Source organism: Elephas maximus, chromosome 3 (genome assembly GCF_024166365.1).
Source record: "Elephas maximus indicus isolate mEleMax1 chromosome 3, mEleMax1 primary haplotype, whole genome shotgun sequence".
In the NCBI taxonomy this organism is placed as follows: Eukaryota; Metazoa; Chordata; class Mammalia; order Proboscidea; family Elephantidae; genus Elephas; species Elephas maximus.
Genome location: NC_064821.1, coordinates 74611240 through 74631076, shown reverse-complemented (window position 1 = coordinate 74631076; position 19837 = coordinate 74611240). Strand labels below are relative to the sequence as shown.

The window sequence follows — 19837 nt, the reverse complement described above, 5'->3', positions numbered from 1 at the left end:
GGGAGTGGGGTGGATGCTGAATTCCTATGTTTCTTAGGGAGACTTCAGGCTTTTTCTCTGCAGCCACCTGCCTAGCTGGCCCTGCCACCCAGCAGGTAAAGGGCTCTAGCTTTCCAGTATTGTGCTCAGCCTTCTAGGCCAAGGGCATCCTCCTGCATCTAAGCCTCTTTAGTGTCCTCCTCAGAGGGTTGGACTGTGGCTTCTGACCCAGCTGAAGGGCCATTCAAGGGCCCCTTCTATAGAACTGACCCTGAGGAAGGGAGGGAAAGGCACATGGGAGATCAGGGTGGTATCATGTATCATCTTCCTCTTCCAAGCTCTTCTCCTCAGGACCCCCTGCTGTAGGACACAAATAGCTACCAGAACTGTTTCAGAACTAAAAGAAACTCACAGCTATAGTTTCCCAAGTGGGATTCAGAGCCGCCCCACAACACAGTCCGCTGTAGCTATTTGAACCTGACAATCTTGTCTACTTTGACAGAAGTATGTGCACAAGGAAACTAGAGATCAGAGTCACCTCCAAATCCATCTTGCCTGGACCCATCTGCTACAATGCAGGTGTATTCCTAATCCTGAGGACTTGCCTGACCCTCCAAAGAAGCCCACATGCCCACCTGAACTCCTGACACCTCCTCCACACTTTACTTGTCTCCCAAGACACAATATTATGAGTTTGACTAGCCCTTCCAACCTATGTTGTTATCGTTAGTTGTCGTTGAGTCAGCTCCAACTCATAGCAACCTTGTATAAAACAGAACAAAACATTTCCCAGTCCTGTGCCATCTTCATGATCATTGGTATGTTTGAGTCCATTGTCGTGGCTATTATGTCAATCTATGCCATTTTCTCTGACCCTCTACTTTATCAAACATGATGTCCTTTTCTAGTGATTGCTTTTTCCTGATGATGTGCCCAAAGTAAGTGAGTCTTGCCATCCTCGCTTAGAAGGAACATTCTGGTTATATTATTTTAAAACTTATTTGTTCATTCTTCTGGAAGGTCATGGTATATTCAGTATTCTTCACCAACACCACAGTTCAAATGTATCAACCCTGTATATAGTCCTGTATTTATGACCCAGGACACTTCCCTGTTTTTATGCATTTGTGAACCCATGCCTGTTCCTTACCCTTTTCTGTACCCTTAGCAACTGTTCATTTCTTTAATATCACTCCCCCTCGCCCCAACTTGTATCCCAGAACCACCCAACTCCTTTTGTTCTGGTCCCCTCTAGGTATTCCTTGCTGCTACCCTGGCATTGGCAAGACAGGAAGGGACTTTAAATGCAATAGAATTGAAAGGCAACTTCCTGCTCAAGATGGCAAATGAAGCACCTGCATATAACTACAGCCTCTTCAGATTCCCATTGTAATGACTAAAAGGAATACAAAAATAGGGAAACCTGTCTCAGCACTGAAAATTAGGGAAAGGTACCCTTCACATACAACTTAAAGGAATTTCTAACAAATGGTTTACCACAGAAAAAGTCCAGATTGAGAAAGGGGCTAATCAAACCACAGTTGATGTAAATGAAGTCAAATCCTGCTCATGCATGAAGTGGTAGAAACCTTAAGAAAAAATGCATCTAAGACCACCTAGCTCAGAGCAGCAGAGCCTAGGGTCCATTAGCAGGGGCCAAACTTCAATCCTACTAGCCCTTCTGGAAGTGCTAGGTCTACAGCTGTGATTACCTCTTGACATGACATTCTGGCTCTCACTTGCCTTTTGTTGGCAAGCCAGGTAAAGCAGGACACTGCCATGGCTCATGCCTAAAAAGAGTAATCATGCTTATTGGAGAAGAGGCTGCACAATGACACACACACACACACACACACACACACACACACACGGTGTTTGGCACTGAGGAGATACCCTCCTGCTATGGCTACTTCTGGCTTTGCTCTTCTGCTCCCTTGACAGACTACTGGATGTTTCCATTCTCTCGCTGTAATGGTGTGTCAACAAGAAAAATAACTGGGTATGTGAAAATATTGAGTAGATCAGAAGAAGGGAACCTGTCGGAGGAATCACAGCTAATTATTCTCCTGTAAGCTACAAAGAAAAAAAACATTTAAAACTCCTAGTTTGCATTCTTAGCAGGATTTGAGAGAATATTATATTTATGACTCAAAAATAAGCAATAATGAAAACAGCATTCTGAGATGAGGAAAGATTGAATAGAAATGAAAACATGATCACCCAATTAAAAAATGGAATGGAGGCAATGAAGGGAAGATGGTAAACCACAGAAAAATGAATTAAGTTTATTACAAGATAAATTTGAGCCCTTCTCCCACATTTCATAAGGAAAGGGAAAGATTCTTGTATCTTAATAAAATGTAGAATCAATCCACAGTAAAACTTTACATGCTAAATAATACAGCATGAATAAATTAAAAATGGCTAGAAATATAAAAAAATTTAATAAAGTTATACTCATCATGGGAAGATTTTAATATACCTCTCTTAGTCTCTGGCAGATCACTTAGGTTAAAAATAAATAAGGATTTAGGTAGCCTGAATGATACAACAGAATAGATCTGAAGTAAGTAGGAGAAAGATATTTTTAAAAGATAAAAGCAGACAGGCATAGGAAGGAGGAATAAGGAAGAATCATTGCTTAGTGGGCACTAAGTTTCTCTTAAGGGAAATGAAAAAATTTGGAAATGGGTAGTGGTGATGATTACATAACATGGTGAATATAAATAATGTCCCTGAATGTACATGAAAAAATATACCACAACTTAAAAAAACATAACAGCGGAAATGACAGGAAAAAAAAAAACTAAAAAACAATAACAACCATAAACAAAACCAAAAGCTGGTTCTTTGAAAAATAGCTGATAAAATAGACTAATCTGACAGGACTGATCAAGAAATAAAGAAGCCACAAATATGTAGTATTAGAAATGAAAAGACATAATAATCATAAATATATGTTGCTGTTGTTGTTAGGTGCCGTCGAGTCAGTTTCGACTCATAGCGAGCCTATGCACTACAGAAGGAAACACTGCCCGGTCCTGCGCCATCCTTACAATCGTTGCTATGCTTGAGCTCATTGTTGCAGCCACTGTGTCAATCCACCTCGTTGAGGGTCTTCCTCTTTTCCGCTGACCCTATACTCTGCCAAGCATGATGTCCTTCTCCAGGGACTGATCCCTCCTGACAACATGTCCAAAGTATGTAAGACGCAGTCTCGCCATTCTTGCCCCTAAGGAGCATTCTGGCCGCACTTCATCCAAGACAGATTTGTTTGTTCTCTTGGCAGTCCATGGTATATTCGATATTCTTCACCAACACCACAATTCAAAGGCGTCAACTCTTCTTTGGTCTTCCTTATTCATTGTCCAGCTTTCACATGCATATGATGCGATTGAAAATACCATGGCTTGGGTCAGGCACACCTTAGTCTTCAAGGTGACATCTTTGCTCTTCAATACTTTGAAGCGGTCCTTTGCAGCAGATTTACCCAATGCAGTGCATCTTTTGATTTCTTGACTGCTGCTTCCATGGCTATTGATTGTGGATCCAAGTAAAATGAAATCCTTGACAACTTCAATCTTTTCTCCCTTTATCATACTGTTGCTCACTGGTCCAGTTGTGAGGATTTTTGTTTTCTTTATGTTGAGGTGCAATCCATACTGAAGGCTGTGGTCTTTGATCCTCATTAGTAAGTGCTTCAAGTCCTCTTCACTTTCAGCAAGCAAGGTTGTGTCATCTGTATAACACAGGTTCTTAATGAGTCTTCCTCCAATCCTGATGCCCTGTTCTTCTTCATATACTCCAGCTTCTCGTATTATTTGTTCAGCATACAGATTAAATAGGTATGGTGAAAGAATACCACCCTGACTCACACCTTTCCTGACTTTAAACCAATCAGTATCCCCTTGTTCTGTCTGAACAACTGCCTCTTGATCTATGTAAAGGTTCCTCATGAGCACAATTAAGTGTTCTGGAATTCCCATTCTTCACAGTGTTACCCATAGTCTGTTATGATCCACACGGTTGAATGCCTTTGCATAGTCAATAAAACACAGGTATACATCCTTCTGGTATTCTCTGCCTTCAGCCAGGATCCATCTGACATCAGCAATGATATCCCTGGTTCCACAACTCAAGATGAGAAGAAACAGCTGCAAACATCCTTTATTAACTGGAATCTAGAATGTACAAAGTATGAATCTAGGAAAATTGGAAATCGTCAAAATGAAATGGAACGCATAAACATCGATATCCTAGGCATTAGTGAGCTGAAATGGACTGATATTGGCCATTTTGAATTGGACAATCATATAGTCTACTATGCTGGGAATGACAACTCGAAGAGGAATGGTATTGCATTCATCATCAGAAAGAATGTTTCAAGATCTATCCTGAAGCACAACGCTCTCAGTGCTAGGATAATGTCCATACGCCTACAAGGAAGCCCAGTTAATACGACTATTATTCAAATTTATGCACCAACCACTAGGGCCAAGGATGAAGAAATAGAAGATTTTCCTCAGCTGCTGCAGTCTGAAATTGATCGAACATGCAATCAAAATGCATTGATAATTACTAGCGATTGGAATGCAAAAGTTAGAAACAAAGAAGGATCAGTACTTGGAAAATATGGCCTTGGTGACAGAAACAATGCCGGAGACCAAATGATAGAATTTTGCAAGACCAACAACTTCTTCATTGCAAATACCTTCTTTCACCAACATAAACTGCGACTATACACACATGGATCTCACCAGATGGAACACACAGAAATCATATTGACTACATCTGTGGAAAGAGACGATGGCAAAGCTCAATATCATCAGTCAGAACAAGGCCAGGGGCCGACTGTGGAACAGACCATCAACTGCTCATATGCAAGTTCAAGCTGAAACTGAAGAAAATCAGAGTAAGTCCACGAGAGCCAAAATATGACCTTGAGTATATCCCACCTGAATTTAGAGACCATCTGAAGAATAGATTTGACGCATTGAACACTAGTGACCGAAGACCAGATGAGTTGTGGAAGGACATCATACATGAAGAAAGCAAGAGGTCACTAAAAAGACAGCAAAGAAAGAAAAGACCAGGATGGATGTCAGAGGAGACCCTGAAACTTGTTCTTGAGCGTGAAGCAGCTAAAGCAAAAGGAAGAATTGATGAAGTAAAAGAACTGAACAGAAGATTTCAAAGGGCCTCTCAAGAAGACAAAGTAAAGTATTATAATAACATGTGCAAAGAGCTAGAAATGGAAAACCAAAAGGCAAGAACATGCTCGGTGTTTCTCGAGCTGAAAGAACTGAAGAAAAAATTCAAGCCTCGAGTTGCAATAGTGAAGGATTCCATGGGGAAAACATTAAACGATGCGGGAAGCATCAAAAGAAGATGGAAGGAATGCACAGAGTCATTATACCAAAAAGAATTAGTCGACATTCAACCATTTGAAGAGGTGGCATATGACCAGGAACCGATGGTACTGAAGGAAGAAGTCCAAGCTGCTCTGAAGGCATTGGTGAAAAACAAGGCTCCAGGAATTGATGGAATATCAATTGAGATGTTTCAACAAACAGATGCAACACTGGAGGTGCTCACTTGTCTATGCCAAGAAATATGGAAGACAGCTTCCTGGCCAACTGACTGGAAGAGATCCATGTTTATGCCTACTCCCAAGAAAGGTGATCCAACCGAATGTGGAAATTATAGAACAATATCATTAATATCATACGCAAGCAAAATTTTGCTGATCATTCAAAAACGGCTCCAGCAGTATATCGACAGGAAATTGCCAGAAATTCAGGCTGGTTTCGGAAGAGGACGTGGAACCAGGGATATCATTGCTGGTAAATATATGAGATATCATAAAAATTAGCAAATATTTAGGAATAACTGTAAGACAAGATATTTCGAAACTTTGATGAAATGGGAATTTTTGTTAAAAAAAAACTTATTAAAATTGAGAAAAAATAGAAAATATGAACGGATTAATTACCATTCAAAAATTGGAATTCCTTCATACACTTCTCAAAGGCCCCAGGCCCTGACTATTTTGCAAGTAAACTTTAACAGAACTTCAAGAAACAATCAATCCCTGCAATAATCAAACTGTTTCAGAAAAAAGAAAAATAAGGATCCACAACCCAATTAACTGTTTTTAAATGAAGCAAGTAGAAACATTGATATCAAACTGAATAAGGGCAGTATAAGAACAGAAACTGTTAGGTCAATCTCACTTGCCATCTTAGATCTTAAATTCCTAAATGAAATACCATGTTGAATCCTGCCATGTGTTAAAAGAAAAATGACTGGTGGGATTTATTCCAGGAATATGCGGAGTCAACATGAGAAAAACTCATTGTTGTTAGGTGCCGCTGAGTTGGTTCCAACTCAAAGCAACTCTGTGTACAACAGAACAAAACACTGCCTGATCCTGTGTCATCCTCACAGTTGTTGCTACGTTTGAGCTGACTGTTGCAGCCACTGTGTCAGTCCATCTCATTGAATGTCTTCCTCTTTTTCTCTGATCCTCTACTCTACCAAGCATGATGTCCTTCTCCAGGGACTCGTCCCTCCTGGTAACATGTCCAAAGTACTTGAGATGAAGTCTCACCATCCTTGCTTCGAAGGAACATTCTGGCTGTACTTCTTCCAAGACAGATTTGTTTATTCTTCTGGTAGTCCATGGTATATTCAATATTCTTTGCCAACACCATAATTCGAAGGTATCGATTCTTCTTCAGCCAAGCTCATAATGTCATTTATTAGGCAAGCCATATGAAATTGCCATTTTTGTAGGCCAAGACTGCTTGAATATTGGGAATTTCATGTGGCTCAACCTAAAATCCTGTAAACAGATTAGAAGACAAAAACATAAGATCCTAGCAACACACACCAAAACATCAGTGATGAAACTCAATACCCATTCATGATTTTTTTTAACTACTTCACGTAACTATGAATAGAAGATAACTTTCTTAATCTGACTAAAGATTTCTACCAAACACCTACATCAAACATTATACTGTATTTACTGGCAAAACTTTGTAAGGATTCCCAATAAAGCCTGGAACAAGACCAGTATGTCTTACTATCACCAATAGTATTCAACATCATACTGAAGATCCAAGCCATTACAGTTATATCAGAAAAAGAAAGTATAAAAATTGAAAAGGAATGTAGAAAATTGTCTGTAAATAAAATTACGTACTTTTATTCAGAAAAAAAAACTAAAAAAGTTTTTTTTTTTTTTTTTTTGTACGTAAGAATCAACTGGTCAAGTATCAGAACCAATAAGGTCAATAAGCAAGGCTACGGGTGTTTAACCAATAAGGTCAATAAGCAAGGCTACTGGTGTTTCTATAGCCAATTAAAACGGGTATTTGGGGAAAAAATAAAACCTCATTCATAATAGAAAATAAAAACTATGAGACATCTAGGAGTAAATCTAACAAAAATATGCATGACCTTTACTTAGAAAATTATGAAATTTTGTTTTGAAGAACATAAAACTAAAAGAAATGTAGGGAGATTTCAAGCTCATGGATAAACAAAGGACACAAAAAGCAATTCACAGGAAAGGAAAGCGGAATTGTTGATAAACATACATAAAGATGCTCAACCTGAGTGTTAATCAAGAAAATGCAAATTAAAACAAGATACCAAATCATATCCATAAAATTGGGGGGGGGGGGAATTATAATGCTTGTAAATACCAAGTGTTGGTGAGGATATAAAACAATGAAAACTCTCATATGTTGCTATTGTTGTTGGGTGCTGTCAAGTGGATTCTAACTCATGGCAACCCCATGTGACAAAGTAGAACTGCCCCATAGGGTTTTCTTGGCTGTAATCTTTACGGAAGCTGATATCCGGGTCTTTCTCCTGCAGAGCCACTGAGTGGATTCAAACTGCCAACCTGTGGGTTAACAGCTGAGAGCTTAACCATTGTGCCACCAGGGCTCCTTCATACATACCCATTGAGAATGTAAAGAGAGCAATCAGGCAGTATCTAACAATGAGGAAGAGGGAGCTTCCCTGTAACCAGCTTCTGCCTTCTAGATGAATGCCCTAAAGGAACTCTCCAGAACACGTGTGCAGGCATCCCTGAAGGAATGTTCATAGCACATTGTTTGTATTGTGTGTAAACAGAATCCATTTAATACACTCATTTTGAAACCAGCCATCCTGCTGACCTGTCTTATTAGATATAGTGGATGTGCATAGATTCTCTTGGATTTCTCAGGGACACATTCCCATCACCTGTGTAAAATGGTAGGAGTCCCTGGGTGATGCAAACGATTAATGCACTCAGCTGCTAACCAAAAGGTTGGAGGTTCTAGTCTACCCAGAGGCACCTCAGAGGAAAGACGTGGTGATCTACTTCCAAAAAAAAAATCAGCCATTGAAAGCCCTGTGGTGCACAGTTCTACTCTTCCACATACGGGTTGCCAAGAGTTGAGGTCAGCTCGATGGCAACTGGTTTAAACTGTTATCTAATGATAAGGTGGACCATCAAAGCAGTTTTGTTAAAGACAAGCAGTGTCTTTTTAGGATATAAATGTATACAAAAATCTAATTCCCAAGAGCAATCAAAAATACTCAGAAAGAAATACAGAATTTTTCTGAGAGACATAAAAGACAGCTTGATTAAATGGAGCCAGACACCATGTATCTGGAGAGGAAGACTTGATATTATATTGATTTTTTTTTTCCTCAGTCTATCCACATATTCAGTGTAACTCAGTCAGAATTATGCAAGCACTTTTTTGTTAAAAAAAAAAAAAACAAAACCAAACCCAGTGCTGTCAAGTCGATTCCGACTCATAGTCGATCCTGACCCTATAGGACAGAGTAGAACTGCCCCACAGAGTTTCCAAGGAGCGCCTGGTGAATTTGAACTGCCAACCCTTTGGTTAGCAGCCGTAGCACTTAATCACTACGCCACCAGGGTTTCCATTTTTTTGTTATTTAGGAAAATTCTTCTTGAGTTTATCTAAGAATAAATGTGGGAGAATAATTAAAATATATATATATTGAAAGAAGACTAATATTTGAAAAAAAGATAACGAGAATGGTTGCACAACTTGAAGAATATAATCAGTGTCACTGAATTGTACAAGTAGAAATTGTTGAGTGCTGTTTATTTTGTTGTGCATATTTTTACCACAATAAAAGAAAGAAGATGACTAATGAGGGAGAATTTGCCCTACTAAATATTTAAATATATCATAAAGCTACAGAAGCTAAAACAGTGTGGTTCAGGCACAGGAGTAAACAAATAGACTGATGGAATAGAATAAAAAGTTGACAAAAAAAAACCCCAAATATATGTAGTTACCAGGGGTGGAATCAAATGACATATTGCATTGGGCAAATCTGCTGGAAAAGACCTCTTTAAAGTTTAAAAAGCAAAGATGTTACGTTGATGACTAAGGTACACCGGACTCAAGCCACGGTATTTTCAGTTGCCTCATGTGCATGTGAAAGCTGGACAATGAATAAGGAAGACACAAGAAGAATTAATGCATTTGAATTGTAGTGTTGGAAGAACGAACAAATCTGTCTTGGAAGACGTACAGCCAGAATGCTCCTTAGACGCAAGGATGGCGAGACTTCATCTCAAGTACTTTGGACATGTTATCAGGAGGGACCACTTCTTGGAGAAGAACATCATGCTTGGTAGAGTAGAGAGTGAGTGTAAAAGAGGAAGCTGCTCAATGAAATGAATTGACACAGGAGCTGCAATGGTGGGCTCAAACATACCTGCTATTGTGAGGGTGGCACAAGACTGAGCAACGTTTCATTCCATTATACGTGGGGCCACTGTGAGTCAGAAATGACTCAACAGCACCTAACAACAAACAACAACATACGATAAAGGTGAATTGAAAATTGGTGGTGGCCAGAATAGTAACAAACAGCATTTGGCCAAATGGTTAACCAACCAGGGAGAGAAGAAAGAATTTTATCTTACAGCATATACCAAAATAAATTCCAGGTAGATTCAAGGACGAAAGTACTAGAAGAAAACATTGGTTCATTTATTTATTATACATTTCTTGAGTGCCTATTATGTGCCAGGCACTATTTTGGGTACTGATGTGTGGATAAATATATTATGAATTGGGCTAATTTCATGATAGAAATTCCTGCAGTTATTTAAAGGCTGTTGCGGCAAAATATGCACATTATATTAAGTGAAAGAGTAGGTTGCCATATAGCATCTGTAGTTTGGTCCTATTTTCATTTTAAAAAATATAAAGAAATATAATGGTCTGACTGAGACTGGAAGGACCCCGGTGGTCATGGCCCCCAGACCTTCTGTTGGCCCAGGACAGGAACCATTCCCAAAGCCAACTCTTCGGACAGGGATTGGATTGGACAATGGGATGGAGAGGGATGCTGGTGAGGGGTGAGCTTCTTGGATCAGGTGGACACGAGACAATGTTGGCATCTCCTGTCTGGAGGGGAGATGAGAGGGTAGAAGGGGTTAGAAGCTGGCAGAATGGACAGGAAAAAAAGAGGGTGAAGGAGGGGAGCAGGCTGTCTTATTGGGGGAGAGCAATTGGGAGTATGTAGCAAGGTTTATATAAGTTTTTGTGTGAGAGAATGACTTCATTTGTAAACTTTCACTTAAAGCACAATAAAAAATTTTTTGAAAAGCAAACAAAAAATATATAAATATAAGAAAAGGCATACATAAAACAAAGCCTGGGAAGATGGTCACCAAACTGTCATTAGTGCTGCAAATTTTTATTTAATTTGTGCTTGCTGTGTTTTGTAAGTTTTCTACAATAAATATTTTATTGTAATGAGATTATGTTTTTCTTAGGGAATCAGAATGAATTATACTTTGAAATTAAGGAAAAATCCTGTTCCCATTAAACTTTTTATTAATTAACAATAATTTTTAATACCATTCTATATTCAGTTAGTATTCAAATATCTAATTAGCTCATAAATGTCATAATGTTTTTTGAATTTATAGTTTGTTTGAGTCAGAATCCAAATAAGGTCCATACATTTGATTGGTTATCTCTTAGGCATTTTTTTAAATCTATATGTTTCCGCCTGTTATGGATTGAATTGTGCCCCCCAAAATATATATGTTGTAAATGCTAACCTCTGTGCCTGTGGTGAAAAACCTGGTGGTGTAGTGGTTAAGAGTTTGTCTGCTAACCAAAAAGTCAGCTGTTTGAATCCAGCAGATGCACCTTGAAACCCTATGGGGCAGCCCTACTCTGTCCTATAGGGTCTCTGTGGGTCGAAATCTACTTGATGGCAGGGGTTTAGGTTTAATGCCTGTGGTTATAATCCCATTTGGGAGTGGGTTGTCTTTGTTATGTTAATGAGACAGGATTAGTGTAGGGTGTGTCTAAGTTAATTGCTTTTGAGATATAAAAATAATTGTTTTTTTATTTTGAGATATAAAAAAAAAAGTTTTGTTTTGTTTTTTTTATATAGAAGAGATTAAATAGGCAAGCAAGAGAGCAGAGATGGTGTAAGGTAGATGCCAAGACATATAGAGATATCCAAGGAACAAGGACCAAAAAAAACCAAACCCACTGCAGTCGAGTCAATTCCGACTCATAGTAACCCTATAGGACAGAGTAGAACTGCCCCATAGCGTTTCCAAGGAGTGCCTGGCAGATTTGAACTGCCGACCTCTTGGTTAACAGCTGTAGCACTTAACCACTACACCACCAGGGTTTCCAGAAGCAGAAGCTAAAGAGGCAAGGACCTACCTCCAGAGCTGACAGAGAGAGAAAGCCTTCCCCTAGAGCCAGTGCCCTGAATTTGGACTTCTAGCCTCCTAAACTGTGAGAAAATAAATTACTGTTTGTTAAAGCCACCCACTTGTGGTATTTCTGTTACAGCAGCATGACATAACTAAGACACCCTCCCTCTCTTTTCTTCCTTTGTAATTTATTTGTGGAAGAAATCATGTCATTTGTCCAGAGGAATTTCCCACAATCTGGATTTTGCTGATTACGTTCTATCATTTCATATGTTCTGCTGTATTTCCTGTAAGTTGGATCTGATTCAGGAATTTTTTTTTTTTTTTTGGCAAGATGAATCCATCAAGAAGTACCTAATGTCTGCTTCTCCCTTTTAATTGTAGCAACTGTTGAGGATTAATGCCTTGGCCCAGTCATTCCAATATATGTTTCAATGGGTAAGATATTTTTATAGTAATTTGGATTCCGCAGAGCACTAAATTCGTAAGTGGTACCATCTCAGTGCTTGTTGGGACCCAGAACTCTCTCAGTCTATTGGTGATATAAGGCAATGGCATATGAGATCTGGAAACAGACTTGAGGTTCCCAGGAGCCTAAACAAATCTCTGTAATATACAGCACTGTTAGCTTGAAGAATAGCTTCTTTTAGAAAGCTTTTGCTTCATAAATAGTCGAATGGAATTATTGTTTCAATTTGCTGGCAGCTGGCACCACATTGTGTGCCATGTACAAATATTCATCACCCACCCATAGATCCCATCTTTGATATTTACGAAAGCACCAGGGGGTCTTTCACTCCATCACAACTTCTGTTGTTATTTGTACAATTATCTGGAAAGGAGCAGCAACCCTGAAACCTGGGGAGCCAGTTCATTTTTTTGATGAGTGCTGTCTTTGCTGATACTCAGAAGTTCAGGGGACAGATGGGAGTCAGGAAAGCCAGATGCCTGCATGAGTCCACCCCTGACAAGCCCTGCAGGCCTTAGATGGAGCCCGCATTTTAGGAGGAAAGGGACAGAGGCTGAGCTTGGGAGAGGGAAAGGAACCCTGGCAAACTAGTCACTTTAACTCCATCCTGCCTGGATCCCAGGGGCCATGTCCGGCAATATGGTTGAGACTGAGGCTACTGCCCCAGTGCGATGGGGTGCATGAGGGAGGCTGTGTCATCTACTGGAAGGACAGGATTGAGGGTTTAGCAATGTAGAGATAGATGCCTGATGGGTTCAGCCTGCCTGTCTGCAGGAACAGATGGCTTAGGGAGTCAGACAGCCCCACCCTGGCCACCCCAGGCTGCTGACGGGTAAGCTGGTACCATATGGGGGTTGAAAGAGTAAGAGTTGATCTCCACTGGATAAGTTAGAATAGCAACCAGTTCCTAGAGACTGGACTCATGCTGAGATGGGACAGACGCAGCAGCACTGGTGCCAAGTGGAAACGAGGAGCTGACGACTTGCTCCATTGCTAATTCCACTCTGCCATCTTCCTTGCACCTGATGACTCACAGCCCCTCTCACAGTTCTTATTGGTGCAGAACTCAGGACATTTGGGCTGTGGGGTAAGAAGTTCTTGTTTGAAATAAGGCCATGCTGAAGACATCGGTTGGGTGTCTCCCCTGTGTCCAGGTGTACGACGGCAACAACAACTCTGCCCGTTTGCTGGGGGTGTTCAGCCGCTCTGAGATGATGGGAATGACTTTGAACAGCACATCCAGCAGTCTGTGGCTTGATTTTATCACCGATGCTGAAAACACCAGCAAAGGCTTCGAACTGCAGTTTTCCAGTAAGTCTTCCTTGCATCAGAGTAGACAATGGATTTCCCTGGTTCACAAGCAGAGGGAAGCTGGGCTCTGGGACACTGTCCACCACATAAATAGGTTTGATTTTCTCTAACTGGTGCTTGCTTAGCAGGTTGTTTCATCCAAGACATTGTGCCTGTGACTTGGATAAGCTGCCACTAGACTGCAGCTTCATGGCCTGAACATGTGGTTAACCGAATTGAGGGTCACGTCATACTTTTCACTCATTTACCCTCAATGAGCCTTTTAAATTAGAGCAACCAATGTTGTTGTGTGGTGCTGTCAGTCGATTCCAGACCATAGTGACCCCATGTGAAAGAGAGCTGTCCCATAGGTTTTCTTGGCTGTAATCTTTATAGGTGCAGATCGCTAGGCCTTTCTCCTGCAGAGCCACCGGGTGGGTTCGAACCTCCAGCCTTTCCGTTAGAAGTCAAGCACTTAACCATACCACCAGGGCTCCTTCGACATAGGCCTCCCTAATAGGCAACCCCATGTACAAGTAGGTCACAGGCCTTTGTTCCTAATCTTTATTTATAAAATAATGTTCAACTCCAGCCAAATTCTAAAAATGCAAACACTAATGTATAATTACATTCTTTGTTACCCATTGCTGTTGAGTCGATTCCAACTCGCAGCAACCAAGAGGATAGAGTAGAACTGCCCCATAGGGTTTTCACAGATATAATCCTTAGGGAAGCAGACTGCCACGTTATTCTCTCATGGAGTGGCTGGTGGGTTCAAGCAGCCGACCTTTTGGTTAGCAGCCAAGGACTTAACCACTGCACCACCAGGGCGCCTATGTTCATTGTTACTACTCTCTAAAGACTTGAGTCTTGATTCTTTCCATCTTTTTTTTCTTCATAAATTTAACTTTCTCTTCTATCACTCGGATTTTGAAAACAGGAAGCATCCAGGTGTGTAAGCAGCTCCAGAGCACTTGGGATCACATTCCCCATCCTCTGGCTTCACAGACATTTTATTCACCTACTCAAGCCCCTACTTGCTCGTTGTTGTTGTTAGATGCCATTAGGTTGGCCCTCGGCTCACGGCAGCCTCGTGTACAAGTAGACCACAGGCCTTTCTTCCTAGTCCTTTTTAGTCTAGAAGCTCCACCGGAAGCTGCTCAGCATCATAGCAGCGCACCGTCCACCCCTGACAGGTGGGTGGTGGCTGTGCTTGGGGAGCATTGACCAGGAATTGAACCCAGGTCTTCCACGTGGAAGGCAAGAATTCTACCACTGAACCACCACTTGCTCATTAGGTAGGGAAGGAATATGCTCTTCCAGAATGTTTTAAAATTCAATGAGTATCCATCAACTGATGAACAGATACAATGGAATTATTTGGCAATTAAAAAAATGAAATACTGGTACATGCGATAACTTGGATGAATCTTGAAATCATTATGCTAAATGAACCACATAGTGTATGATCTGACTTCTATGAAATGTCCATAATAGGCAAATCCACAGATACATAATGTACATTAGTTTTTTCCTAGGGCTGGATGTGTGGGGAGGCAGGTGTTGGGAAGGAAATGGATAATAACTGCTAATAGGCATATGGGGCTTCCTTTTGGGCAGATGAAAATGCTCTAAAATTGATTGCAGTGATGGTTGCACCACTGTGAATATAATAAAAAAAATTGAATTGTGCACTTTAGGTGGGTGAATTGCACGGTATGTGATTATATCTCAATAAATCTGTTATTAAGAACCCCAGTGAGTATAGACAGGATTCCCCTGCTCGGGCTGTCAGCTGCCCAGCTTAGGGATCTTCGCCTGTTACAGCAGACGGTACAGTGGAGCAGGATTAAGCAGAGTGACATTGAATCCCACTGCTATCATTTGACAATTATGCGGCTTTGGAACAATTTATTTAACCTTCCCAAGTCTGTGTGCACAGTTGTAAAACGCAGGTAATTATACCTACCTATAAGACTCCTATGAATAACAAGTGAGAGATAGCACACGTAAAGTACCATATAGTAGGAGCTGTAAGTCAGCTTCCTTTTCCAGGCTTTTGCCATGGTATATTTAAGTAGAAAATAATTGAGATTTTAAACATTCAGTTAAAGTGACTTTTCCATATTACATGATCCCATAAGGATGTCTCAGTGAGCAAAATGGAGGAAAAACACCTCCTGCTAACAAAACACTAAGGAGTCAAACACAGGAAATAGAAAACCCAGGCCTTCGCCTGGGAGAAATAGGAGCCCTGGTGGCACCATGGTTAAGAGCTTGGCTGCTAACCAAAAGGTTGGCAGTTCAAATCTACCAGCCGCTCCTTGGAAACCCTATGGGGCAGTTCTACTCTGTCCTGTAGGGTCGCTATGAACCAGAAGTGACTTGAAGGCAATGGGTTTGACAGTGGGTTTGGGAGGAATAACTGGAATCATTTGCATATAGCACCAGGGGAATCAATGCTCCTTAATATCCCCTCACCTGAGTATTGGAATGTGGAGAGAATCCAAATTGGTGATGCCATCAGAACCTAGAGATACTTACCAGGTGTCTTCCTTGAGCACATGCGGTCTGAGGGAAGAGAGGGAGCATGGTTTCTGTCATGGCAGGAGCACCTTCCTCACATTGCCTCTTTATTCTTCACCAGGTTTTGAACTCATCAAATGCGAGGACCCAGGAACCCCCCTGTTTGGCTACAAAGTCCACGATGGAGGTCATTTCGCAGGGAGTTCTGTGTCCTTCAGCTGTGACCCTGGATACACTCTGCGGGGCAGTGAGGAGCTACTATGTCTGAGTGGCGAGCGCAGGACCTGGGACCGGCCTCTCCCCACCTGTGTTGGTAGGAGGCTGCCTGCTTTTCAAGCTCCTTTTTTTCACACCTCGGGCTCCCTGCTCTGGTCTCAGTGAGGATCTCAGCCCTTCAGGACCTGGGAGCCCATCTAGTTGGACTGAACCCCCCTTTTAACAGGGATCATCCTCATCCTGCCGCTCCTTTCTCCATGTCCTCACTTTGACACCTCATTACTTCAGGCAGGAACGCAGCCAGGCATGGTGGATTGCCACTGTCACACACTTAGCAAGACGCACACTCAGAATTGTGACGCTGGAGATGGAGCGAGGTGGGAGAGTCAGTTAGAAAGGGAGAGGTTTCTGCTTTTGCCTGCATCCCAGTGGTCCCTTCACCACCAGGACTCAAGTCTCCAACTCATTCTGGGCCTCAGTTTCCCTGTAGAAAAAATGCTTCCTTTCTGGGGGAAGGTTGAAGAGTTAAGATAATTAACTGGCATCTTAAGCCTAAGGTACATCTGGTGTCAGCAGAGGCTCTGGGGAAGCTTTATTCTTGGGTCTCAGGACAAGAGAAGGCTGGCCTAAGGCAGAAATGTGAAATAGGTGAAACACATTGTTACATGTGTCTGGATTTTTCATCTCTTACCACCCACCTGACCCCACGTTTTACCCTCCTCACTGATCAGGATTCTTACCACACTGCTTTGTCCCACATCCCCAGCCCTGACGCCAGGCCTATCCCTCTTCCCATCTCCTTTCCCGTGTCCCAGAACGACAGCATGTCTGTTAACACATCACTGGCTAATCATGTTGTTGTTGGTAGGTGCCGTCGAGCCAGTTCAGACTCACAGCAACCCTCTGCACAACAGAACAAAACGCTGCCCAGTCCTGCGGCATCCTTACAATCGTTGTTATGCTTGAGCCCATTGTTGCAGCCACTGTGTCAATCCACCTCGTTGAGGGTCTTCCTCTTTTCTGCTGACCCTGTACTCTGCCAAGCATGATGTCCTTCTCCAGGGACTGATCCCTCCTGACAACATGTCCAAAGTATGTAAGACCCAGTCTTGCCATCCTTGCCTCTAAGGAGCATTCTGGCTGCACTTCCTCCAAGACAGATTTGTTTGTTATTTTGGCAGTCCATGGTATATTCAATATTCTTCGCCAACACAATTCAAAGGCGTCAGCTCTTCTTTGGTCTTCCTTATTCACTGTCCAGCTTTCACATGCATATGATGTGATTGAAAATACCATGGCTTGGGTCATGCGCACCTTAGTCTTCACGGTGACATCTTTGCTCTTCAACACTCTGAAGAGGTCCTTTGCTGCAGATTTACCCAATGCAATGCGTCTTTTGATTTCTTGACTGCTGCTTCCATGGCTATTGATTGTGGATCCAAGTAAAATGAAATCCTTGACAACTTCAATCTTTTCTCCCTTTATCATACTGTTGCTCACTGGTCCAGTTGTGAGGATTTTTGTTTTCTTTATGTTGAGATGTAATCCATACTGAAGGCTGTGGTCTTTGATCTTCATTAGTAAGTGCTTCAAGTCCTCTTCACTTTCAGCAAGCAAGATTGTGTCATCTGCATAACACAGGTTCTTAATGAGTCTTCCTCCAATCCTGATGCCCCGTTCTTCTTCATATAGTCCCGCTTCTCGGAGTATTTGTTCAGCATACAGATTAAATAGGTATGGTGAAAGAATACCACCCTGACGCACTCCTTTCCTGACTTTAAACCAATCAGTATCCCTTGTTCTGTCCAAACAACCGCCTCTTGACCTATGTAAAGGTTCCTCATGAGCACAACTAAGTGTTCTTGAATTCCCATTCTTCGCAATGTTATCCATAGTTTGTTATGATCCACACAGTTGAATGCCTTTGCATAGTCAATAAAACACAGGTAAACATCCTTCGGATATTCTCTGGTTTTAGCCAGGATCCATCTGGCATCAGCAATGGTATCCCTGGTTCCACGTCCTCTTCTGAAACAGGCCTGACTTTCTGGCAATTCCCTGTCGATATACTGCTGGAGCCATTTTTGAATGATCTTCAGCAAAATTTTGCTTGCATGTGATATTAATGATATTGTTCTATAATTTCCACATTCAGTTGGATCACCTTTCTTGGGAATAGGCATGAATATGGATCTCTTCCAGTCAGTTGGCCAGGAAGCTGTCTTCCATATTTCTTGGCATTAGACGAGTGAGCACTTCCAGTGCTGCATCTGTTTGTTAAACCTCTTAATTGGTAGCCCATCAATTCCTGGAGCCTTGTTTTTCGCCAATGCCTTCAGAGCAGCTTGGACTTCTTCCTTCAGTACCATCGGTTCCTGATCATATGCCACCTCTTCAAATGGTTGAACATCAACTAATTCTTTTTGGTATAATGACTCTGTGTATTCCTTCCATCTTCTTTTGATGCTTCCTGCTTCATTTAATATTTTCCCCATAGAATCCATCACTGTTGCAACTCGAGGCTTGAATTTTTTCTTCAGTTCTTTCAGCTTGAGAAATGCCAAGTGTGTTCTTCCCTTTTGGTTTTCCATTTCCAGCTCTTTGCACATGTTATTATAATACTTTACTTTGTCTTCTCGAGCCGCCCTTTGAAATCTTCTGTTCAGTTCTTTTACTTCATCAATTCATCCTTTTGCTTTAGCTGGTTGACGTTCGAGAGCAAGTTTCAGAGTCTCCTCTGACATCCGTCCTGGTCTTTTCTTTCTTTCCTGTCTTTTCAGTGACCTCTTGCTTTCTTCATGGGTGATGTCCCTGATGTCGTCCCACAACTTGTCCAGTCTTTGGTCACCAGTGTTCAATGCGTCAAATCTGTTCTTCAGATAGTCTCTAAATTCAGGTGTCCCATAATCATACAAGACCACAAACATCCATTGGAAAAACATTTAAGTGCCTACTATGCATGTACCATTAAAAAAAACTTTTTTAATTTTTTAAAAATTAAAAAAACAAAGAATAAAGTATGTTCCCTGTCTTTGGGCAAACTTATACTCTAGTAAGGGGAATTGACACATAAGCAGGTAATTATAATTCAAGATAATTGCTGTAAAAGACTTACGTGCAAAGTATTAGGGAATACAGAAGAAGTTTCCCATAGAATGTAATGTTACTATTGGGATTAGGAAGGATGGGTAAGAATTCACCAACGATGGGGGAGAGGGGCATGGAAGGAAAGAATTCTTGTTTAAGCATGTGCAGTGGATGATGGTATGAACCAGCATGATGAGAAGTGCTAATGACTGAGATTGGTTCTTTTCCCCAAGACAACTACTTTTTAACAGGATTTTCAGCACTGTTACACAGCAGAGGGTCTGTGGGCAAGGATTTTATGCCTGAAAGTAGAGAGACCATAGTAGCAGCCTGTAGGATCTTCCTCCCCCCTTGTATTTGAGCTTGACCCACTCTGCAGGCATGCCCAGCCCTTTCCCCCTTCACCCTCTTTCTACTTCCTTCTTTCGTTCATGCGTCAGGCCCTGTGCCAGTACTGTGGATGCAGAGAAGAGTAGATCCTAGGCCAGTAGGGACACATACATAGACAGACAGTGGTATAACGCCAAAGGCAA

The 19837-nt window shown here is 41.4% G+C and overlaps 1 protein-coding gene across 1 annotated transcript in view; it reads left to right on the top strand.

Annotated features, from left to right (window-relative positions):
* CSMD2 (CUB and Sushi multiple domains 2) overlaps positions 1 to 19837 on the top strand; it is a 786100-nt gene that overhangs the window by 564820 nt on the left and 201443 nt on the right. The window contains exons 23-24 of the mRNA XM_049878694.1: positions 13340 to 13496; positions 16123 to 16314. Coding sequence (XP_049734651.1) covers positions 13340 to 13496; positions 16123 to 16314 — 349 coding nt within the window. The remainder of the gene's footprint in view (positions 1 to 13339; positions 13497 to 16122; positions 16315 to 19837) is intronic.